Source organism: Manis pentadactyla, chromosome 8, assembly GCF_030020395.1.
Source record: "Manis pentadactyla isolate mManPen7 chromosome 8, mManPen7.hap1, whole genome shotgun sequence".
Taxonomy (NCBI): Eukaryota; Metazoa; Chordata; class Mammalia; order Pholidota; family Manidae; genus Manis; species Manis pentadactyla.
The window spans coordinates 105,084,678-105,110,604 of NC_080026.1; the positions used below are offsets into that span (position 1 = coordinate 105,084,678).

A 25,927-nucleotide genomic window follows, 5' to 3' on the forward strand; every position below is an offset into this window, starting at 1 on the left:
GAAAGAATGCGCAGGCAGGAAAAAGGCGACAAGGACTTTCTAAACTCGCTGGCCCTCATGCAGTCACTGTCTAAACACAAAGAGAAGAAGGCTGGCTCCGCAGAGCCAGGGCTGTGGTCTGAGGTTTGAAGGCCTGAGCTTTCTCTCAGGCCGCTCTGTCGCTATTGAAGGAACAGCCATGCAAGGGCTCTGGGCCCTGGCAGCAAGGAGGCTGGGGCCCTCCCTGGGGTAACCTCTGGCCCACGGAAATTTCCCAGCTCTCTCAGACACACCAGTATGCTGCCCGTGAAAACGACCTCTCGGGCCTCTGACCATGGGAAGGATGACCGTCCAGAGGCTCCTGGGCTCAGAAATCCAGTGATTGTAGCACGGAGGCCACACATCCCACAGGCTGCTCCCAGCCATTGGCTGAGTAAGATGGGGATATAGCAGAGACCCATCTGTACACCCCAGACTCCTCTGACAGGCAGCAGTGGCCCTAGGAATCCCCAACAGTCCTGCAAACTCTACAGATGCACTGGGATCTGACACACTCCTTCCCCACCCCTCCAGCTGGGGGTCAGGGCTGCATCTTGCCAGTGCTCCCTGCCCCCTCAGGCACCCTCCCCATTCTCCTTTATGGGCATTGCCCCTGTGGGTGATTCCGAAGACCAGGCTCAGGACAGGGTGGCTGCCCTCCCCAAGCCTTCACCTCTCCCCCAACCTTCCTATTCTCTCTCCTCCTGCTTATCCCTGCCGATCCTCACTTTCCCATTTTGTACCTGAGAAGTTTAATGAAAAAATCAGTGGTTAAAAGTGAATTGCACTCAGAGCAAACCTGCACAGGCAATGGTTCTCAAACAGTGCTCCTTGGGGTTATGGTATATTAGTGTCCATTGCTCCTGTAACAAATTACCACCTAGTGGCTTGGAGCAACATAACTGTATTATCTTATAGTTCTGGAGTCAGAAGACCAAAATGGGTCACACTGGGCTAAAGTCAAGGTGTTAGCAGGACTGTGTTCCTTTCTAGAGAGGATCCAAAAGACAGATTCTCCTGTCTTTTCCAGCTTCCAGAGGCTGCCTGCATTCTTTGGCTCATGGCTCCCTTCCATCTTCAAAGCCAGCAATCAAATTCCCCTGACCTTGCTTCTATTATATACCCTTTTCTGATTCTGACTCTGTCTCTCTTTTCCATTTGTAAGGATTCTTGTAGTTACATTGGGTCCCCTGGAAAATCCAGGCTACTTCTCCTATCTTAAGGTCAGCTGGTTAGCATCCTTAATTTCATCTCCTGGTTTAATGCCCCTTTGCCACGTAAAGTAATATATTCACAAGTTCCCAGGATTAGGTTGTAGACCTCTCCAGGGTGTCTGTGGAATTAGACTAAGGAGTTCTTCCTTTAACATTACAGTGATCCAATTCACAGAAAAAGATGCACATACAATTTAAGTACAGATAATTAAAAATTTTAAGCTTCTGTCCTATTAATTTTTCTTGAATCTTAAGTTCCTTCCATCATTTTCTGTTAATAAGCTCTAACTTAATAATAGCAAAACATGAACAGATAATGAATATTTACTGAAAAACTAAGAAGCAGTCAGTGAAGCTAGTTTTGGAAGCTTTCAAAAATATATGTGGATGATTATGGTTCTGAAGTTATTTAACACACAGGTAATATATTTCCTGTTACTGATTTTGTCCCTAGTCCATATGACGGTTTAAGTATATAAATATTTCACAGTATTTTCCAAGTATGAAGACTTTGAGAACCACTGTGCACTGCCTTTTTTTTCCCAATGCTTTGACCATTAGGACACATGGCTCTTAGACTTCAGAAAACAGCAGAATTATTTAAGATGCCTGCCCAGAGTCTATGAAGCAAGCTTAAAAAAAAAAAAAAGAATCCGTTGTATGTGGTCCTTTTGCCACACTTTGAGAAATACTCCTAAACTTCTGTGCCTGCACACCCCATTAGATTGTTATCATCTTGAGGTTAGGGCCTATCATTTATTCATCTCTGTACCCCCAGCAGCTAGCCCAAGTCCTGGCACATCATAGGGGCTGCACCACAGACCAAAAGACTATCTTGATCGATCAGTCAGAAAAACAGAAAACACACTAGGTTTTTTCAGAAAACCTCTCTGGTTCAGAAGAGCCAAAGACTATCTTGATCGATCAGTCAGAAAAACAGAAAAACACTCAACAGAGAGAACTTAATGTAAGGAATTAGCTAAACATAGTGTTGTAGTACAGAAGAAATGAACAGGGAACACTGAGATAACATAGAGGTAAGTGCTTCCCGTCCCTAGGGCTGGGGAGACAAAGAGAAGAGGTTAGGGTTGTACAATACAGACACTTGGTTCTAGTATACTTAATTGAATTATTAGCACACTTTTGTGGCTATATAGTCCTAGCCACGTCCTGACACAATGCAGGAGCTGTGCATCTAACACCCCAAAATTATACTTTCTTTAAAATTAAAAGTAACCTAAGCATGTGTGGGGCAGAAGGGGCAGTCAGCCGTAAAGGGGGTAGTACCAGGAAGCCTTGTGGTGATGGATTAATTCTGTAACTCGACTCCAGTGAAAGTTGCACATATCTACACATGGGAGGAATTTGCATAGAAACACCTACACCCACACGATGCACAAATAAATACATATAAATCTGGTGAAATTTGAATAACTTCCCCAGAGTGTACCAATGTTTCTTTCCTGGGTTTGATAGTGTGTAGTAGTTATACAAGATGTTACCATTGAGGAAACTGAGTGAAGAGAACACAGGGCCTCACTGTACATTTCTTTTGCAACATCCTGTGAATCTGTAATTATTAAAAACATTCTTTTTAAGTAACCTAAGTGTCCTTATTGTTTGCAGAAAGGATCTGTGGATGAAACTGGTTGGGTCATTAAAAATGTCTTGTCCCTGCCTATTGTCAACAAGAAAGAAGAGATTGTGGGAGTAGCTACGTTTTACAACAGGAAGGATGGAAAACCTTTTGATGAGTATGATGAACACATTACTGAGGTAAGTGCAATTATAAAATAATGGAGGTAAATGAAATTCATGATATAACATCATCATTTGTTATTCTGGAGTAATATTTTTGAAAGGCAATTAAGACATGAGTCACACATGGTTGCAATCAGTATGTTGTTATTGTGTCATTTCTGTTTCCTGACTTCTATAAACTGCAACATTTTCTACCACAGTATGAATTTCGGGCTTAATCAAAATTCTTTACCAGACTTGGAAACCAGGGAAAAACATTCCTCTCTCCTTCCCCACCCCTTCCAGTCCCTTTCATTCTTGCTGTCACTCCTAATCCTCTCTCTGATTTTCAAGTTGTACTTTATTCTACTGGATGTTTGTAATTTCTCTCCTCTAATAAAGTATTCATGGTGCACTTTGAAAAACAAGGTCTTAGCCAGATTTATTGTGTGGGACTGGTTATTTGTATATTTCTTCTTAGATCAAAACAAGGAACCGGGCTGTTGATGGTAGAAGGGAGATTGATAGAAAAGCATGCAGATTGTTGCCTCAAAATCAATTTTCCTTTAATTTTAGAAAATTTAATCACATTTTATCCATTTCAGACTCTTACTCAATTTCTTGGATGGTCTCTTTTAAATACTGACACCTATGAGAAAATGAATAAGCTTGCAAACAGAAAGGACATAGCTCAAGAAATGCTCATGAGCCAGACCAAAGCGACTGCTGATGAAATCCAGTCTATTTTGGTAAGTGGGGAATTCAGTCCTGTGCACATTAGGTGGCATCTAACCACAGCTTCTGGAATTTTTACTTAGTTACCCAGACATCTGAAAAATAAGAATGAGTTTAGTTCTGGGCTAAGGAAGGGAGACAAAGAAGGAGGGGTTGTGGGAGGACCTGGGTGGCTCAGTGTACGCAGAGCCTTCTGGAACTCCAGGCTGCTTGGATGGTTGAAAAGAGGTCCTGGGTCTGCGGAAGCTGGAGTATGACATCTAGAGTGTTATCAAGGAAAAAAATATTTCCAGGAAGGAAAATCTGTCATCAATTATTATCATCCAATGATGCATTACAACCTCCCACGCTTCAGTAGTATATAACAATAAGCATTTATTTCTCACTCATGCGTTTGTGGGTTGACCAAGGTTTGATTGATCTGGGTCGAGCCTGGATCCCAGCTGTCCATTTGCATTACTGTATGCATATCTCACCCTTCTTGGCCAGCAGCTGCCTGATGAATGTTCTTCTCTCTGTGATGAGAGAAGTGTGAGGGCAAGTCCAGCTGCGCTAGCTCATTTAGAATCTTTACTCACATCACATTTGTTAAAATTCTCATTGGCTAAATGTGACCAAGAGCAACTTCATGGATAATGGAGAAGCGAGTAGATCTTACTAGCAGTGTTCTAATCACCAAGTAAAGGGAAAATGTGTCACACACACCTGCTGGCTCTATTCCCTGTGTTTCCCTAGGTGTCTGAGTGTGTGTGTAGGTGTAGTTTTCTTGGGGTAGCTTTTTTGGTTTTGTTTTTTGCTGGGGGATTTGTGTGTCAAGAGAAATTTTAATTGACAGTCCGAGATGTTGAAGAAGAGAAAGACTGGAGAAAATAAAGGCAAATTTCTCTAAACTAATAGAAAAACAGTATAAGCCACTCATTTGCCTCTTTCTTTCTTGCCTATGTACCAACAAACCACCTCTTCCCCGCTCCTCCTCCTTTTCCTTTAAGACAGCCACTGTTATATTTTGGGTGCATGAATTAATTATATTAGGTTATTTTTTAGAGAAAATTCTTCATCATCAAGTGCTATAGGTCTTCTTTGCATCCAGAATGCCATTTTGTCATGTAACTCATTGCAGCATATTTTAAGTACAATTTAAGTACTGATTTTAAGAGTAGGGGAATCAGATAGGAATCTACTTCAGACCTTAGTTGTTTTTACGTTTTAGAAATTTCAAGAGAAGTTAAATATAGACGTAATTGAAGACTGTGAAGAAAAACAACTTGTCACAATTTTGGTAAGTGTTTTGCTTCTATCTTTTAAATAAAATATTTTAGAACCCTCATTCTCATTTTTCAAGTAATGTTGAGTTTCTTCTTCTCTGGCACCTAAAAAGAAAAGGGATTTTTTTCTTAAGAGTGATTTTCTGGCTGTCTGCTTTTCTTCCTTTTTTCTCCCTCAGTTCAATCCACACGATAATTTGGTATCATAGCTAAACTAGACTACTGCAGAAGGGACTCCAAGCACAGACTCTAATGCTGTGATGGCTTGGTTTATTTGGATAGTTTGGATTACACCATGGCCATCCCGGAAGACATGGCAGAATTACAGGGGAACATAAACCTCTCTAGGCACCATTATCACCTGCCATCTCTAGCTCTGGAGCCTGGAGGCATGCCATTCACTCCTCCTGTTGCCACTGGGTGTGTGAGGTGAGCAGAGGAGAGGAACAGCCTGTGGGGCCTGGTGGGGAGGTGGAACGAGACCATGACAGCCCAGCACCGGAGAAGTGCCCGGATCAGATGCTCAGGGGATCCTTCTGGGGGTAGATGGAGCAAGCCAGCCCAGACGCAGGGGACCGGTGGGACCATGCAGCAGCTCCCAGATCCACTCACAACTCCTCAGTGGTGTGATTCCTGCAAAGTGGACATGGCTTGGGTGCCAGAGTTGCTACTCTTTGGTCAAAAGCCGGGAATTTTTTCTTTGAGTATACAGCCTTATTGTTACAGAAATTATATAAACAACTTGAGGGACTATCTGAATAGCGGTCTTATGTGTAGTGAATGTGGTGAGTGGCTCCAGTCTTGGCAGCACAAGACAAGGATTAGCCATCGTCAAATTGCAATAAACTGCTTTCAGTTCAAGGAATTTCAATTATTTCAAGTTTAGCAACTCTTTTAATAACAGGTAACAAAATATTGTCAGTAGTAGAAAGAGGAGCTTTTTTTAAATATGAGGTCTATGCTCATACAAAAGGAAAGGCGCACTGTTCACCAGCGAACCAGGGTGCCCCGCCCTGACGGCTGAACAGGGCTTCTCCGCAGGAGGCTTTCCGTTCTGCCTCAGGAACTTAGGGCCTGAAGCTTTCTTAGGTATTGCCTTTGGAAGCTTACAGTGTTTTATTTTTAATTAATACCTTCTTGCAGCCTACATCTTAAAAGAATGTGAGAAAGTCTGCTTTAAAACAATCCTATGTTTCTGGACAGGGTATAAATGTTCATACACTGATGACTTCAAAAGCTTTGAATTTTGTCAACCTCTCTGTATCACAGATTTAAAACTGCTGCTCCACAAAACCTATGATTTCTGTATTAAAGTTTTATTTATTGGTTTGCCTGTAACTACAAATTGGGCCTGGGAGTCATAATTCTGAGAACTTCTTACTTTGTTTCCTGCTAAAATGCACATTTACATTTTAGTGTGGCTGACCCTGTAGTATGTTAAAAAGCATTTTCACATTTTATCTTTACATACACTCTGAGAACTGAAGGGCAGATCCACCTCCAGCAGGGAGGCTTTGTAGCATGCCCCCACCCCCCTGCACCCTGTAACTCTTCTCTTGCTCTGATTTTTCAAAATTGTACCTGTCTGTCTCTCCCCATGAGAATGTATGGTTCCGAGGCAGGGACTGTGTCTGCTTTATTCATTGCCTTACCCCTAGTGCCTACAGGGCAGATAGGAACCAATAAAAGTTTGTTGAATGAATAAGTAAACGAGTGAAAAAGAAGAGCCTATGTAGGCCAGGAACTTGGGAGAGTTTGGAGAGAGAAAGAAAGTGATGAGAAGGGGTAACAAAGGCGTAGGAGGGGCCTGTGGGACATGGAGAAAGCAGTTTTCTCAAGTGTTACTAAGGACCGTGAATTGCATCCCCTCTAATTTTCTTTGACATATGTCGATAAAATTGGCATTGCTTTTTAATTAAAACAACAAAGATGAAAATGTTACTATTATTATTTCCATTTCACAGATGAGAACACTGAGGCTTGTTCAGCCCAGGAGCTGTGGCTAATCTGAACCCAGAAATGAGCAAGAATACTGCTCTCCTGGCTCTAGGCCATTGCTTTGCAGGAAAAAATCTCTGCCTGAAGCCATAGTCTGAGAATGGCATTGGTGAGAAAGGAGTACAGGAGGACACTGGGAGCCTCAGGGAGTGGAGAAAAGGGCAGGGGTGGGAAGGGCCAGCCCAAACTCAGGGGTTAGGAGACCTGAAACCATAATTTTATCTAAAGAGCCATCATTTGGTGTTGAAATCTGTATAAATAGAGCATGAACTGTCCCCGGGGAAACCTCAGACTTACGGAGGGATGTGACACTAGCGCAGTAGTAAGGTGTCACTGTGGACTCAGTAAGCACCTATTGAACTGAATTGCTCCTGCAAGTCCATCTGGAGGATCTGCAAAGCCCCTGCTAACTTCTGCCTCCTGGGGCTTCTCCTCCTCCTACGTGATGACCTCCTCCCTGCCTCCTACCTGTCAGCTGCATACACACCCCTCCAGAAGTTCTCCTCCTTTAACTGGCCCCAGGCTGCCTTCAGTTTCTCCCATAGGCCCAGGCACCAGACGCTATGCTTTGTGAGTAGTCTAAGCTCTCACCTTTCACTGGTCTGTATTTGTAACCATTTCAGTAAGTTAAGAGATCTTGAGCACAGGATCTCTCTTGCATTTCCCTAGAACTCATGTGCCTAGTTCACTGCTTTCTCCCAGAGTCCTGAATCCCAAGCAAGGTGTGTCCAATGAGTGTCTGCAAGGATACCAGCACACTGGGGCGGGGGGCAGGCGAGGGGGGATGGTGCTCACTGGAACATTTACCAAGCGCCTCCGTGGGAGTGCACCGCACGTTCTGGGATGCTGCAGCAAATTAGACAGACACGATCCCGGCCTCATGCAGCTCACAGTCTGGTGGGAAAGGATCATGAGCATGAAAAGGGAATACAGTATAACTGAATGAGGCAATCACTATTTACTGAGTATCTCTTGAATAGGAAAAAAGAGAAGTTGAGGATGAAAAATGGGTAAGGCTGCTGCAAGTAAATATTTTATTTCGCATTAGAGAAAGAAAATAGCCACCGCAGCTGGCTTTGGAATTGGATTCCATCACTTAGAAGGTTTCTCAATACAGTTATGTCTCAGTTTCACAAACTGGAAACTGGGGATGATTGTGTAGCCTTGCTGTGAGGATAATGTCTGTAAATTGCATCCCCAGTGCCAGGCACACAGAGGCTCAGTGAATTGCACGTGGCACCTGTTTATTGTAATTTTGTTTTATGCTTAATGTTGGCTGTGTGAGACTAAAGGGAAAAAGGTGAATGTAATTTGAAACAGTTCATCCTTATTTCAACAGAAAGAGGCCTTGCCGGACCCAAAGGCAGTAGACCTGTATGAATTCCGCTTCAGCGACTTCCCCATTACAGAGCACGAATTGGTTCAGTGTGGACTACGACTGTTTTTTGAAATAAATGCCGTGGAGAAATTCAAAGTACCTGTAGAGGTCAGATGGTATTTGAAATACTGTGTGATTCTGTTGCTGTGCTTCACTAATGTTTCCTGTGCTTCGAAAGATTAACTGCAGTTTGGATTTTAAATTATTATTAACTTTGTAAATATACCAGCTTAAACTGTGTAAACAAGATGAACCTATCTTTTTAGATAAGATTGCCACAGACTTCTAACCTTTAGAATTCTATTCCAAAGTCTGAATGGTGTTGTCTGTTTTTTGGTGATAGGTTCTCACCAGATGGATGTACACAGTGAGGAAAGGGTACCGCTCTGTCACTTACCACAACTGGAGGCATGGGTTTAATGTGGGGCAGACCATGTTTACTTTGCTGACGGTAGGTACAGAGCACTGTAAATAATTGTAAACCTGCACATTTTCCTCCTGAGCATGGTGAGAAATGGATGCGGTCCATCATTTTAGATCAGCAATTTTGGAATTCGCAGACAGAATCCCGGAAACCCCAAACTGCCCTGTGGATGATGCCAGGGAATGTGAGTAGCCCTGAGCACGTGGGTGGATTAATACTGTGACATCCACGTACTTCCCTCCTTACAGGAAAACTTAGAAGCCTGCTGGGTTTTGTCATTGACCAGAATGAGCTGCAATACTCAAGATATAACCAGCTTGCTCTGAAAGCAGGGCAGGTTCCCTTCTCCACTGCAGGCAGGTTTCACTGGACTTGTTTAGAGGTGTATTAATCCAGATAAATATATATGTATATTTAGACAGGAAGACTAAAGAAATACTATACGGATCTCGAAGCCTTCGCCATGCTGGCTGCTGCTTTCTGCCATGACATTGACCACAGAGGCACCAATAATTTGTATCAGATGAAGTAAGTGAACATAAGCAGTAATGTTGACATGTATGGGTGATGTCTGAAGGTGCCTAGGGGAGAAGACAACTTTTCCCTTAGTCCAGTCAACTCCTCATCTGCATGCTTAGGAATCTCAGGGCCACATCCCAGTCCTTTGGAGCTTCAGCTCTCCAACAAATGTCTGCTCTTTCTTCCCCTTTCCTTTCTGTTCCCATTTCCAAATGTGTCCCGGCCTTATTCATAAATGCCTTCGCTCCTTCATTTTCCAACTTCATTTAACTGAATTCGTATGTAAAGTGCACTGGTCTTAGGCGTACACTTGTACACACCTGTGTAACATTCTCCAGCTCAAGGTAGAGAGCATTTCTTCCTAGGCTCACTACCTTCACTTCCCTGGTCCTTTTGTTTCTCAAACACTCCTTCCATTGGCCTTACATCGTAATATCATTGCCATCTCCCTCTCTTGCCCTAAGAAAGTGCAATAATGAGGGTGCAGGTTCTCAGCTCAGATGGATTTGGGTTCACTGGGCTCACAAGTTATTTAAACTTTCTAAGCCTTGATTTCCTCATCTGGAAAATAAGAATGATATTAACAGTACCTAATACCTAAGGTCATTATAAAGATTAAATGAGCTCATGGTAGGCTCTTGGCAGTGAATAAATATTAGGCATTATTATTATTACTATTATTATTATGTCATTGGCATGCTTCACAATTCATCAGCAATGCCCATGGCCAGCCTAGCTCCTTGATAATGGCTTTTAAGATGCTCTGTCTGCCTTTGCCACACCATGTCCTCGTCTCTGACACACAGCCTGCCCCTGTTCAGAGGTAGTGAGGTGTTTTAAAGAGAACACATTTTGGCATCTGGGTGTGTGGGGTCCAACTACTTTCTGGTTGAGGGATCTTGGGAAAGTCAGTTTCCTTGAGATTTAGTTGTTTAGCTATGAAATAGGTACAATATCTACCTCTTGAAGACTGTTGTGAGAATCAAATGAAATTATACTCATATATATATGAATATATATAATCACATATATAAAAATTATATTCATATATACTACATAGTAGGTGCTCAAGAAAAATTTTTTCAGTGAGTGAAACACCCATTGCGAGCAGTGTCTTCTGACCTTCAGCAGCTCTACCCCTCAAGCTTGCCGGCTCTGGCTTTCAGCCAGGGAGTCCTCATCAGAGAGTTCCAGCCCATGCTGGCTGTTCTGCATTCCCATATGCAAGTCTCTGACAGTCACTGAGCCCTTGTTCTTCTTCCTGACCAGAAGTGTGCCAGCCAGTTCAGTTCCAAAGGAACTAACATGCACCGAGCACTAATGGGAGCCACAGACCAGGTGAAGCTCTTGATCCCGCTGCCTCCTTTAATCTGCACTGTACTCCACATGGGAGGTCCTATTATCCCCTTCTTTAATGATGAAGAAACAAGTGCAAAAAATGAAGTCCAACTTGCCCTAGATTAAAGGAAGCGGCGAACTGGCTGTGGCAGCCCGCCTCCAGGTCTGCAGGCACATCCCAGACTTCGGCTTTGGCCTGGCCTCTGGGTCCCTGTGCTCATCCGCGGCTGGGCATGCTGGCTCCTCCCAGCATTTCTCCCTGTAAACTGGGCAGCAGGACTATGTGATGATGGAAGGACTGGAACCTGTGTACAGGGTTCCGACAGCAGACCCCTTGGCACCAGTGCCCATGGTCCTGGCAGTTCTGCTAAGCTGCTATGACCAAATGCAGTCTTTTGCCCAATGCCCTTCAATAACGATGCCTGACAAGTCTCTTCGTGTCAAGTCTCTTATTGGGCGGGAAGAATTGCTCAGGAGTGCACAAAGATATTGAGACATTTCATGGGAAGAGCAATTCACAAAAAAGGTTGAATCAGATTGAATTATTATTCTCACACTGATGGTACAAATCACGTCACCGTAGAGTGTGAACTGAAGCACTTGGGACACAGATGACTGCCTCCTGGCTGGTCCTTATGGTCTTAGTCTGATTGCTTACCTCCACAATGTCTGAACCCTTGGTTCTGGTTTCCATCCTCACCTCCCAGCCTTAGACTATGCCCTTTGACGACTCCCCCAAAACCTTGCCATTTTCATATTTTGTTATTCCCTCAATTTCTTCTGTTCTCTGTTCACTTCACTTGTCCAGCCAGTTTGTTTTCTGCTTCATTCTCCTATGAGTTTAAAAGTTTCTTTGTTCCTTCTTCCTCTTGCTTAGTTTTCAGCTCTCTTGCTTTCCGTCTTCTTCACTCTCCTTCATCTTGTCCCTGAAAAAAATGCAGTTGTCACAATATAATCTACAGAATTTTAGAATTTATCTCAGCCCCCCATCCAGCGCAGGCCTCACCTTTCCTGTATTCCTTCCTATGCCCTGTAGTCTGTATGCAATCGTTTTCCTTAAGAACTCAGAAGGCAGGTCAGTCTATTTTTAGAAGATGCTAATGGATGAATATTCTTCAATGATATTGAACTGAAATTGGTCTCCCTATAACTTCTGTTTGTCCTAGTTGAGGTCTCTGGAGCTGCTAGAATATGTATAATTTCTCACCCATGGGTTATTCCTTTACATATTACAGGGAATCATAATTTCCCCCTCCTCTTTTCCTGGTGCAACACCCAAGTTGTGTAACCATTTGTCATATAACAGTTTACATACACATAATTGTATTTGTTATTCTGTGAGCCTGCTGCTATGTTTTTCTGTCATTCCTTAAATGCAGGTCTTAAGGTTTGGCACAATAATTCAGACATGATCTGAACTACTTTATATTTAATCCTAATTAAATTTTACCTTCTTAATTGGGTTCTTTTTCCACTCTTAACTGAAGTAACCATTTAAGTCACACGGTTAGCCAATGGATTCTTTTTTCTAATATAACTTTGTGCACCAGGACAAAACCAAGGGCAGAGTTTTAGGGCTCAGGATGAGATACATACCCCAGACTGAAGACAATTAAACAATATTTGGTCTTTGTTGTCCAGCTATTTGAGTGACTATTGAGTGTATACACTCAGTATTCCAACCTGGACTTCCACTCTCACAAACTTTATTGAAAAAAGGTTCATAACATCAACTCAGCTTCATTTTCTCTTTCTAAACCTTCTCTGGAATTTCCTAGTGATTATTTTGTAAATGCTCACACTTACAGAATACTCTATAATACATGTAATCATGTAAGATTAATGTCAATCTCCCTGTTCTGTCATCTACAGATTGTACCATTTTCTCTACTTCTTAAATTTTAGGATAAAATTTACTTGTATCTAGTCTTCAGTCATCTACCCCATTACCTCACACTTCCCCAGGCAATACTGATAACCATGCCCACCATCCCCCCATCTTCAAATTGCTCAGAAAGTTGTGATATGACTCTCTGGGTTAAAAGAAACTTTAGTGCTTTCTTACCATCGCTGCCCTCTATTGCCTATATAAACACAATATGATGATCACCCTCAGGGAATTTCGCATTGGTACAATACTATTATCTCGTACAGAATGTTTGATTTTTCCACCTTTCCCAGTAATGTCTCTTATAGCTGCTTTTTTCCCTCTGATTTGGGATCTAATCAAGGATCACACAATATGTTTAGTTGTCAAGTATCTTTAATGTCCTTTAATCTGGAATTAGTTCCTCGACCTCTTTTGTGTCTTCTGAATGTTGACGTTTTTGAAGAGTCTAGACCAGTTGTTTTGCAGATTATCCCTCAATTTGGGTTTGTCCACTTGTTTCCTGATTACTAGATTCAGGGAAAACATTTTTGGTAGAATTCTACATAGATAACGTTGTGTCCTTCTCAGTGCCTTGCAGTAGGAGGCCCATCACGTCAGTTTGTCCCATTGTCTATGAGGCTAAACTGTTTATGGATCATGTCCAGCAGATCTCTTTATGTACAGGTACACTTTCTCCTTTATATTAGTAAGTAATCTGCGAGGTGTCATTTTGAGACTGAGTATCTAGCTCCCCAGTAACCTTTCCTGACTAATGTTTATAAACCTAAAAGAATTAAAGATAGCACTCTTTTCTGACTGGAATTGAGCTTTATTCATTTTTATAAATCTCCAGTGTTGAAACAGTAGATATTTGAATATATGTTAAAATTATGATCAATTTGATATTGGTCAAACTTAGTCTGATTGTTACCTAACTGGAGTATTTAGTTTACCAGACTTGTTGATGACCTGCTAATGACTCCTTCCCTCCCTAAAGTTCTGTACTTTCTGAAATAAAATGAAACTCCTCTACTAAGGCTGCTACTTGTATTTCTGATTTCTTGCTTCCTTAAAATTATTTATTCTATATTTCATAACAAAGTCTTCACATTTTCTGTGTAGATCTTTGACCTTAGTCTCTCTCCACCTTTTCTTCTTTCCACCTTTTTGTTTTTTGGTATTGTTTCTCCTTCCTTGAACAGGAAGAATTGAAGGAAGACAGGATACCAAGACTGAGGTCCCCACTTACATAAAGTGGGTACCTAACCATTAACAAATGGGAAATCTAAGTTTAAAGTTATGTCACTGTCTTAGAGCAAGAAAGGATGATTGCTTTAGATTCACTTTCAGTTTCGTTCATGGAAATTCCTAATAAACACTTTCTATGCAAATGTCTAACTTCAGCAGGTCTGCTACTGTTTCTGTAAGTCACAGTCTACCACCCTCAGCTCCAGGGAGTGCAAGACTTTAGAGGCAGGCTTGAACAAACTTCATCATTTAAACAATGCATTCAACAAATTAGGTTTTTTAAAGGACTTTTTCCCTCAAGAAAAGTATATTCTCATCTTCTGAATCTAAAACATATTTTCCAGTGTGTTCTTTTTGCCAGTTTCATAGGCTTAGGGCAGAGGGACAGGGAAGAAGGGAAAAAAACACAGAGAGTAAAGATTCTATATTGTATGGACTTCTGTGTAATCTTTAAACAGCTAAAACTGTGGCATATCCTTCTCTGCCTAGATCCACATCTCCACTGGCAAAGCTTCATGGATCCTCCATCCTGGAGAGGCACCACCTGGAGTACAGCAAGACTCTGCTGCAGGATGAGGTACCTGGGCCTCGCTCTAGCACGGTCCAAGCTCTGCATCAAAGCACCAACCCACAGAAAGTGCTCAGAAAGAGGATGGTCTTGAGTTACGGCCTTTGACAGTGTATATAGCCTTATTGAAGTCAGTTGAGAAAAACTGCTGTATTGCAACAGTTTGTGAACAACCGAGCTGGAAGTAGCTGAGATAGAGGACAAAAAGAGCCTGGGAAAGTCACAAAATCTCTTTGGGTCTGTAGAGAAAGTAGAAAAAGCTTATGGTGAGTGTGAGTGGGTTCTGGGTGTGAATTATGTGTAAGTGTAAAGGAGAAAAGAAGGCGACATAGCCAGTGATCTTATTCCTGGGATAGGCACTGTAAGGCATTCTCTGTATCTTTGGGAGAGTCAAGCTTGTTGTGGTAGGAAATAAAGATACAAGACAGAATGGGAAACTGCCATCACCGCAGCACTGAGTGATGCTCCAAGAATTCTGGAGGGAGGTCCACCTTCAGGAGGAGGCAGGGCATAGGGAGAAGAAGGGCAGGATCAGGGACAGCTCGATGCAGGGAGTGGTTTGGGCTTGGTCTTAAATTCACTTTGATTTGCACAGATCATGTACTACTAACCTTGCATAGGAGGTAGTGGTTCTTTTACCAGTATTCTTTAAGGGGTATATGAATGTGTGGAAAAGTTGTGCATATAATTTACTTATACTTGGGGTATATGAACGTGTGGAAAAGTTGTGAATATAATCTAGTTATACTTTAAAAAAAAATCTCTTGAGAATGTTCCAAACCAAAACTAATAAGAATGAGCCCTCATTAGACGGAGGCAACACCGTTTTGTCATAGCAGAGACCTCATTTAGAGTCACACGTGCTCATTAGGATAAATAAGCCCTCTGGAGAGTGGAGCTCTCCTCAGTATCTATAATAATATTCAATTAAAGGCTCATGGGAGGGAGGGCACAGAAATAATGTCCAAATTTAGAGTTAATGGCTACATTCGTCTAGGTAATGAGAAGCCAAGAGGGAGAATTTGTAAAGGTAGAAAAGTGGAAAAAAAATACTTGAGTGTTTTAATAGCCTGTGATTGATGCAGTGCCCAGACCAACTGTGTCAGAATCACAGGGGACGGGGGTGTTGGGGAACGAGGTGGCAGGCTGTTAAAATATGATCCTGTAATATGGATGAAATTTGAACCACTGTGTTGCGTATTTGAAACCATCATAAGAATGTATATCAATAATACTTTAATTAAAAAAAAAAACAACCTGATCCTGGACTCCATTTCCAGTTTACTGACTTGGCTTTCTAGGGTTCAAGCTCAGGAAACTGAATTTTAATAAGAACTTTAATAATTCTGATGTACAGCCAAAACCTCTCCATATAGTAGGATTCAGACCATAAAATGGTAGTATCTGTTCTCTGAAAATTAAAAAGAGTAGAATTGAAAGTAATTCAGGAAGTTAAGAGTGAGTTGTTATTACTCATTTTGTTATGAGTCTTTGTGTTACTGGTTGGGACAGTCTTGTATTTTTGAGTAAGAATTTTCTACACATCCTTCTGGTGATGGGATACCACGAGCAAGCAGTGCCAAATAGAATTCACTATTTAATTTTGCTTTTATGTACTAAAGCAAAATACATTAAAAAAACTATAGTCAAACGTTTAAATGCTGAACATTGCAAGGCTCCCTAAATACCTCATGTGCTCCTTTCTGGGGTTTGAGAATTTATAATAGAGTTATGGTTTTCCATCTTAATTTTCTTAATGTTATTTACTCTGCAGTCTGAACTGGTTTTGATGGCTATATAAAGGCTGATTATTCTTCCTAAAAAGGAATATTGCATCTCAGTAATCCATACCACCTTGGCAAGGACCTGTCCACAGTGCTATTTAACTTGCTAATTGCAGACTTTTCAGGACTGTAAATACAGTCGCTAGGCAATGAGATTGCAGAGCTTTTTACAAGCAGGCAAATTGAATGCTGAAAAAAAATGAAATTTTTAGCCATCAGATGTTCTTTTTACATGTTGGGAGACAATGTAGTTCTTTTATTACTTGCTTTCCATAGAAAGAAAATGCTTGCATTAAACACTTTTAAAGGGGAATCCTTGGGATTTATCCAGCAATTTTGGCATTATGTGGGCACTACACAATTATAAGGCTTTGAACAAAAATGTCCTTATATCCCAGTGGAATTGTACTCACCACTTCGAGGATTAGAGCCACCTGTATTCTAAACCAGACAGAAATTCATCCCTTCACCTGAGTGAACAGGTGGAAATCTTGTTAGTCAAATTTGAATGCGTGTAAATTCAATAATAAAATGCATTGTAGAAATGACAAAGGAAATTGCTCAGCATAAATAACAATGCTGTTATTATTCAAAACACTTCCTTACAAAGTTTATGAAAATTCTATGTATGTTTTTTCATACCAACCAATCTCATACAAAGGAGTGAAGAAACTAAACATCCTGTGTATGATCACCAGCGAGCCGTGAATGTGTTGGCACTCGTCTCTTATGGCTGCTGGAGGTGCCACGTTGAAGGCTAGAACCTCCCGTACTTCTCTGGCCTCCCCTCACCTGAAAGCCCTAATAGGAAACAATTAGAGCCATTTCTACTGATGTGGTGTACAACCCAGAATTTATATGTTTATTGCCATTTTAATAGTAGGGGGAAACAAAAATATTTAGACTGTGAGCAAGTGAGGGCCAAGCTGGAACAGGACTAGGAAATAGGCCTCCCTCTTGTTCCGGGGCACCTGTCTCTACATCATGTTTTCAGCACAATCCCCAGGAAAACAAATGAAACATTACATACTTTTATGTTTTGAAAATTAGTGACTTAATAGTAGTTGTAAAAAGTATACATACCCACTACAAAAATTCACACAAAAGGGAAAATTTCAAAGACAAATACACACAAAAAAAATCGCTTTAAATCCTCTCATTCAGAAATAGCTATTAACACTTGATGAACTTCATTGCAACTATTCTGTAACTATATACACACAGGATGGAGAACAATTTTAGAAAAATGGGATCTTACATTTTTTCAGTCAGAGTTGTTTCTTAAATCAACTTTATTGAAGTACAAATGCATACAATAAGCTTCATCTCTTAAATGTGTACAGTTTTGAGTTTTTCAGTGTTATACCTCTGGGAAACCACCAGCACAATCAAGACACAGAACATTTCTGTCGCCTGAAACAATTCCTCATTCCCCTTTGCAGTTCATGCCTCTACATTCCCAGCCCTAAGTAACACTGAAATGCTTTTATTCACTCTAGATTAGCTTGAGTTTTCTAGATTTTATGTACATGTGCTGGCTTCTTTCACACAGAGTAGTAATTTTGAGATTTGTCCATGTTGCATGTATCAGTGATTCACTCCTTTTCATTGCTGAGTAGTATTTCACTTATCTTAATGTAATTTTATTTAAATTAAAATAAGAAACATTTTTGAAATGGGAGGAATTGCAGAACTTCAAATAAATGTATCATGAGAGGTTAAAGAGCCCTCTAACGAGCTCACGACAAATGACTATTAGAAATCATGAAAAACTATAGCTAAGCATTTAGATGTTTGATATTTGTAAATAGTGTGTGTCAACTTTAACCCTATTAACTCCCTGCTATGAAGCATGAAGCAATTATAATACTTTTACTTCTTCCCACATCTCCACCTGTTTTGTAAGGTACTTGCTGTCATCAGTATTTTTTACCTTTGTCAGTATTTATAAATTCACATTTTGATTCGTAATTTCCACAATTGTTTATTCTTAATTCTGCTTCTAAAAGGGCTCAGTATTTACCATCAATCCTTTTACTATGGTGTCTCCATTTCTGTGTATTTCATTTGACTTGATCGGTTAGATTTTTGTCTTATTTTTTCCAAGAAAGGCTATATGTGCTTAAGAATATGTTCATTACATTTGTTTTTGAAGTTCAGTTTGGCAAGCTGTAAAGGTCTTGGGGCACACTTTCCCTTCCCTCACAGTTGGAAGATTTTGCTACATTATCTTTTGGGATTCAAGTGTTGCCCTAAAGAAGTATACATGGCCAATCTGATTTCATCCCTTGCATGTGACTTTACTGCATAGATGCTCATATGATTATTAATATTTTAGTAGCTTCATCTGAATGTTTTCTTGATCATTCTGTGCCAATTTTTTTTCTGGTTATGGATTACACTTATGGCCCATAGATTTTTTTATTTCTATGTCAGGGAAGTTCTCTTACATTGTATCTTTGAACATTTTTCTAATACACTGGGAATGCCAGTTATGTATTGTTCAGTCACCTTTGCTATTCATATCTATTATATTCTTTATAGCCATTTTTGTGTATTTATTCTTTTCCATTTTGTTTTGTTCAATTTCTTCAATCCTATGGACTATGTCTCTTGCTACATTTGTTTGTTCTATTTGAGTGGCATTTAATGTGGACCTCATCAACTATGATGCTTTTTAGTTTTTTTTCATTCTACTTCTGAGCTTTGTTAGTTAATTTTCTGTTTTACTATTGTTATACAGTATCTTCTTTGAATTCTTGTGTTTTTGAGACTATGGATAATTATTGGTGTAATTTTTCAAGTTCTTGGTTATTTCCTTTAATGTTTTTTTCATTTGCCTCTTTTGTGTTCCTTTCTTCCTTTTTTTCTTAAATTTGTGTGTGTGTATGAATACACTACATTTATTTGGTCAACTATATGATTTTCTTTTTAAGGCTATTATAAATAGTGCTGCTATGACTATCTGTGTTTTTGTGAACACATGCATGCATTTCTGTTTGGTATATAACTGGAAGTAGAATTGTGTATGTTCTATACTCTATAGAGAGAGTATGCATGTATTCAACTCTAGTGGATAGTTTTCCAAAATGGTATAATGTACATTTCTGTCAACAGTGGATGATAGTTCCTGTTGCTCTACATCCTCTCCAACACTGGGTACTTCGATCTTTCTCATTTCAGTCATTCTGATGGGAATGCAGTGATAGTATGTTGAATATAATTTGTATAAAACTAAATAGCAGTAGTTATTCTGTAACATCTGAGCTACAGCTTCATATGTTTATTGGCCTTTCAATATTTTTTGGGGGGGTTGCCTGATTTTGCTTTCAATTTGATTTGTAGGAATTCTTTATATATTCTTATGTGTCTTGTTGGTTATGTGTATTGCAAACATTTTTTCCCTGTGAGTTTCCTTTTTATTCTCTTAATGGTGGAATTTGATAAGAAGTTCTTAATTTTAACAGTCCATTTGATCAAACATTTTTTTCAGATTAGCTCTTTTCCCTCCTAAAAAATATTTGCCTATTTAAGACCATGGAGATATTTTTTTCTCTAAAAGTGTTAGTTTTACCTTTTTCATTTTGAGCCACAATTCTTTTACAATTTACCTTTATATATGGCAGGAGGTAGAGATCAGGATATTTTTCTTACCATGTGGAAATCCAGTTGGCCTCGCACCATTTATTTAAAAGGCATCTTTTCTCCACTAAACTTCCATGAGACCTATAAACCAGCTATAGGTGTGACTCTGTTTCTGTACTCTATTTTGAGCCACTGATAAGTTTGTTTCCCCTTTGTCACTACCACATTATCTTAATTACTATAGCCTTATAATAAGTCTTAATTTCTCATAGTATAAATTCTCCAGCTTTGTTCTCCTTCAAGATTGCTTTGGCTTTTACAATCTCTCTGTACTTCCATATGAATATTAAAATCAGTTTATCAACTTACAAACACACATGCACACACACATATATACAAACCTGTTAGTATTTTGGTTGGAGTTGCATTGACTATAGATTATTTTGTGTTCTTGTGGTCTTTATGTAGAGGTTTTATGCTTGCTCCCTTTTGAAAATTACTCACCCCTTAATGGAACCAACTATCTGCGGAAGAATAGTATGGATGAAGGGTAGGAATAAGCTGGGCAAATCCTCAGCTTCCAAGTTATTCTCAAACACCCTCTCACCACTTCTATTTCTTTCTGGGGAACACACGTCTTTGCTTTTGGCTTTCCAGAAGTTGGCAGGGCTCATATAGAGCAAAGCTCATGAAGCTGCAGGCTCTCCATGTTAGGATGGGCCACTGCTGTCTACGTTGCTCACTTCACTTCTGGTTATGTATGGAATTCTTTTTGGTGTAGCAGACTAAGGAACAGGAGTCAGGACAAACGTGTATCAGCATAGTTTTTCCATCAGCTGTGGCTCTGTGGTGTCAAACTCGGACTTCAACGGAGATCCTCACTTCTGCTGTGTGCTGTCCACAACCTGAGATCAATTGCTCTAATTAACGGGTCACTGGCTCTGCCTTTGGTAACTTAAAAAAAAAAAATCAGCATGTGTGCATATATGTTTAGTTCTCAATTTGTTATAAAAGTTTTATTAGAGCTTCCAAAAATACATAGAACATTACAGAAAAAGAAAACAAGGACTAATGGGACAATAAAATCAGGTGAAGCATGAAGATGAAGGCCCAAAATGGGCAGTGAGAGAGTACAAACCACATTTATTAGGCATGGGCCACAGATTTGGTCAAGAGCTTTCTAGCAACGAATACAAAACAGAAGCAGGATCTTTTATATTAAATCGATATCTATAGCTTAAAAAGAAACCACTAGGAAGCTCTTTTAAGAAACTTGGTTGTGAAAGGAAGAAAAAAGAAAACAAAAGAATATAGAATTAAGAATGATTTTAAGTGAAAATGAAAATAAATGAAAAAAAGATGAGTGAAATTCAGGCATTTTGTGCTATTTACAAAGAAAGCAGCACTGAAAAGTTGAGTGCATACCTTTTTTCTTAATTATATCAATTTTTGCTTATCTGAAAATTGTTTAATCCCCCCTTCAAATTTAAATGATAATCTCGCCAGATAAAGTAATCATGGTTCCAGGCCCTTCTGCTTCATGGCATTAAATACATCATGCCACTCCCTTCTGGCCTGTAAGGTTTCTGCTGAGAAGTCTGATGTTAGCCTGATGGGCTTTCCTTTGTATGTGATCTTATTTCTGCCTCTGGCTGCTTTTAACAGTCTGTCCTTATCCTTGATCTTTCCCATTTTAATTACTATATGTCTTGCTGTTATCTTCCTTGGGTCCCTTGTGTTGGGGGATCTGTGGATCTCCATGGCCTGAGAGACTATGTCCTTCCCCAGATTGGGGAAGTTTTCAGCAACTACCTCCTCAAAAACACTTTCTATTCCTTTTTCTCTCTCTTCTTCTTCTGGTATCCCAATAATGCGAATATTGTTCTGCTTGGATTGGTCACACAGTTCTCTCAATATTCTTTCATTTTTAGAGATCCTTTTTTCTCTCTGTTCCTCAGCTTCTTTGTATTCCTCTTCTCTAGTTTCTATTTCATTTATTGTCTCCTCCACCATATCCAACCTGCTTTTAATACCCTCCATCGTGTTTTTTAATGATTGGATCTCCGACCTGAATTCATTCCTGAGTTCTTGGATGTCTTTCTGTATGTCCATTAGAATGTTGATGATTTTTATTTTGAACTCCCTTTCAGGAAGAGTCAATTCCTGAGTTCTTGGATGTCTTTCTGTACGTCCATTAGAATGTTGATGATTTTTATTTTGAACTCCCTTTCAGGAAGAGTCATGAGGTCCATATCATTTAAATCTTTCTCGGGAGTTGTATTAACAATTTTACTCTGGACAAGGTTCCTTTGGCGTTTCATGTTTGTATATGGCGCCCTCTGGTGCCCAGAGCTCTATTCTGGAGCTGCTCAGCCCCTGAAGTAATGTCAGGGGTTGCAGGGGAGCGGTACTGGTGCCTGGGGGTAGGAAAGAGCTGTTCCCAGCCTCCTGGCTGCTGTGCCTGTCTCCACTTTCTGAGCCAGTGGGCCAGGCACACAGGTATAAGTTTTTGTCCCAGAGCAGCCAAATATGGATCCCTCCTTTCCACAAGCAGCTGGAATCCCAGTCTCCCCAGGAACTCTGCCTGTATTAACTTTCCAACCCAGTAGTCATGTGAGTCTCATGAAAGCACCATGAAATGTAGGTTTGTGCTCCCAGAGCAGATCTCCGGAGCTAGGTGTTCAGCAGTCCCAAGTCTTCCACTCCCTCCCTGCTCCGTTTCTCTTCCTCCCGCCGGTGAGCTGGGGTGGGGGAAGGGCTCGGGTCCCGCCAAGCCACAGCTCCGGTACGTTACCCCGTTCGCTGAGGTCTGCTCTTTTCTCCAGGTGTGTGCAGTCTGACGCCGTCCTCTTTCCTGTTGCTCTCTCAGGATTAGTTGCGCCAATTAAATTTTCTAATTGTATCCAATTTTAGGAGGAAGCCTCTGTCTCTCCTCTAACACCGCCATCTTTAATCCCCAAATTTGATGTGTCAATTTTAAAAGTATGTCATTACACATCTTTTTTTAAACCCAGTATTGGTTTACTTTGTAAAGTGAAAGACCTTTTCATAATCTGTCAGCTGTTTTTTAATACAGCTATTTATTATTTTGGATTGGAAAAAGTTATGAGTTAGAGAGAATATAACAGTATTAGTCATATTTTTATATGTCTTTACATATAGCTTTTTCTCTCACACACATATATTTAGCAAATAGCAACAGGTATCCAGGTTTACAAATATAAGCAACATGCATTAAAATAATTGGTGCATAAAAAATATTGATTTTACTTGGTTATTGGTTGATTACACACTCCACAATCTGACCCTTGGTAGAGACAAGAAGATCTATCCTAAGAGATTATTTATTTAAATTTGGTCTACTGTTTTGCTACCTATGACACCCTCTCTACCCAGTTCTATAATGTTTTAATTTGGCTTTTTTCTAACTTCCTATTTGCTTTTTTTAAAAATTACATATATTTAAGGTGTATAACATGATGTTTCAATATACATAGTGAAATGATTACTATAGTCAAACTAACATATCCATCTCATTTTCCCCTTTTTGTGCAGGTGTGGTAAGTACACCTGAGACCTACTCCCTTAGCAAATTTGCAGTAATACAATAAGCATTAAAATGACTTCATGTGCTATTAAAATTGTCTAAAAGTTTATGGCACTTTCACACATGACACCAACTTCTTCCCCTAGTTCAACAACCAAGGATGACTTTAAGTGTTACTGGATCTACGAAGTATGTGTCAGAATCACACAACACACATTACTTTGGGAACGTAACAACATACAGCAGTGAACAAATACAGTGACTCACTGATGTAAACATACCACTAGGTCACCACCAGTCCAAGGGAAGTCAACCATTGTACCAAAGTCAGGGGCAGGTTAAGTGGGATTAAAATGCCACAAATGCCCTATTTACTCTTCTTACCTCCTGGCCAATCCAGACCAGGTTGAAAATAATCTGTATCCAGAAGATTTGGCTCAGAGTTTATGCCCAAGGGGCTGCTGTGAACTGTCTCAAGTAAGAAATTGATTTTGATCAAGACAGGCTTTCTTTTGTTTATTGCAGTTTGGAGTGTTCAAAGCCATTTCTTCATACTATTTATTTAAGACTAACTACAGTTGCTATTAGGAATTATTTAACAAAAAATATCACAGCTTCCCTTTCTATTACTTGCATCTTCTGTGTATTTTTCTTGTCCTGGGATTTGTTATAAAAAGATGACTTAAGTGAAGATTTGTATAATACAGAACATACTAGCTAAAACTTGAGTTTATGTCCATTTCTTGCTTTCTAATATTTCAGTCTCCTGGAATGAGAGAGAGCCATATCTGGTCTTGGGTTTGCAATTCTAATTAACCTGGAGCTAGCCTCAAACTTTACATAATAATAATAATGATATAGCAATAATTAAATTTCATAGCAATTTACAACATTGAAATGTATTCCCAGTTATTATCTCCTTTGAGTTAACATCCCACAAATACGTATTTATCATAGACTAAGCATTAGGCAGTTAGCAGGACAGCTAATATTATCCTCGTTTGAGAAAACAAATACTCAGAGATGTTGAGTGATATGTCCAGGGTTATACAACTACCAAGTGGCGAAGCTGGGAATCCTTGTTGGGCCTGGGATGCTTGTTGAGAGGCAGTGTAATGCCATGCTGCATTGGTTTAGATATCAGCTCTACTGTGTGCTAGCTGTTTAACCTTGAGCAAGTTATTTAACCTCTCTGTGCTGTGGTTTGTTGTGAGAGTATGAGTCTTCGTAAAGCTCTAGCACAGTGCCTGGCATTACGTGTTCGCTGCTATTATTCGGCCCTTAGTCCAGTACACTCTGCTGCATTATGCTGCCTCCAACTCTACATAGGTTAATAGACTATTTCCTCTTCTTTCCAGTGGAATTTTTCTGTATTTCATAACTATCAACTTCATTTGCAAAAACCATTACACAAGAAAACATTTTTAGAATTAGGGAGGATTTCATTATTTTTTTCCTATGTCTACATGAGTACTAGTGTAATTTGCAGTACTTGTAAAATTTGCAGAAAGTTTTCCAGTAGTTTCTATTATCACTCTGAAATCTGGTGGATAATTCAACATGTCTAACAATTGCACATCTGCCAGATATTCCTTATTAAACTCCTGAATTAATAAAAATTTTCAATCTATTATTTTTTTAATGGTCCTGGAATAAACTGCTCTTATTTACTCCAAAAATCTATACATTGGTAAATGGGTATTTGTTAATAGTACCTATTTTATAGTTCAAATGACCTCATTCAAAGTACAGCAGAGGAATAACTTAATCCAAGAAAGAAAACTGAAAGCAAAAGAGTGAGTGAAAGACCTAGTTTTTTTTTCCTATATAATAATCTTTGTTAAGCATCATTTGGTTTGTTTGTTGAGTCAAAAGCAAATTAATGATTATGCTTTATGACTTTGTGAATTTTCATTTTACAGAGTTTAAACATCTTCCAGAACCTAAATAAACGCCAGTTTGAAACAGTTATTCATTTGTTTGAAGTTACAATAATAGCAACTGACCTGGCTTTATATTTCAAGTAAGTACAGAACTCTGTATACTCTGTGATCCACTACAGTCAAGTTAAAAGGCATTTAGTTACATACATATTTATTCATCTTCCTTTTGGGTTACCAATAGAATACCCTCCAGATGCCTGATAGTGTCTTTATAGCCATCTGGAAACCTTATAAAAAGCTAAGCCCCTAATATTAATTCATACATTATCTGAAGAAGTTTGAATTGAAGAATACGCAGCAAGGTCAGCACACTGCCAGAAGGTGGCCCCACAAACCCTTGCGAGGTGGCCTTCTGTGCTGGTGCATTCATCATGGTCTGGAGTCTGGTGTTTAGAGTTCAGACATTTGAGCTCTGGTGTAGGCTCAGATATTTGATCCTGCCAGAGGCTGGGAGCTGGAAAAATTTTGAAACTGATGCTACTGATGCACATTAACCAAACTCATAGAATTCTGAATTATATACTGCAGAATGCTAGTCTATAATAATTACCAAGGAGATCAGATCCTCCAAGCTTCTGAACATTTTCTTGTCCATGAACTATAAAGTTGCTTGATGAAAATGGATTACAAAAAGGTGAACTGGTTATAGGATCCAAATATTTAATGACTTGGATGGGGAGTATCAAGTTATACTTCTTGATCCTTCCTAATTAAAAACTTAATTATTAAATAGTACAAAGATGAAGAGAGTTA

At 39.7% G+C, this 25,927-nt stretch overlaps 1 protein-coding gene across 8 annotated transcripts in view; it reads left to right on the top strand.

The window, feature by feature from the left end:
• The window catches only part of PDE6C (phosphodiesterase 6C), a 52,474-nt gene that overhangs the window by 21,285 nt on the left and 5,262 nt on the right, over positions 1-25,927 (top strand). For all 8 annotated transcript variants that reach the window (XM_036880115.2, XM_036880116.2, XM_057506095.1 and 5 more), the window contains 8 exons: positions 2,859-3,008; positions 3,578-3,721; positions 4,918-4,986; positions 8,310-8,456; positions 8,692-8,799; positions 9,191-9,300; positions 14,237-14,324; positions 25,154-25,254. In XM_036880115.2, the coding sequence (XP_036736010.2) occupies positions 2,859-3,008; positions 3,578-3,721; positions 4,918-4,986; positions 8,310-8,456; positions 8,692-8,799; positions 9,191-9,300; positions 14,237-14,324; positions 25,154-25,254 (917 nt within the window). The remainder of the gene's footprint in view (positions 1-2,858; positions 3,009-3,577; positions 3,722-4,917; positions 4,987-8,309; positions 8,457-8,691; positions 8,800-9,190; positions 9,301-14,236; positions 14,325-25,153; positions 25,255-25,927) is intronic.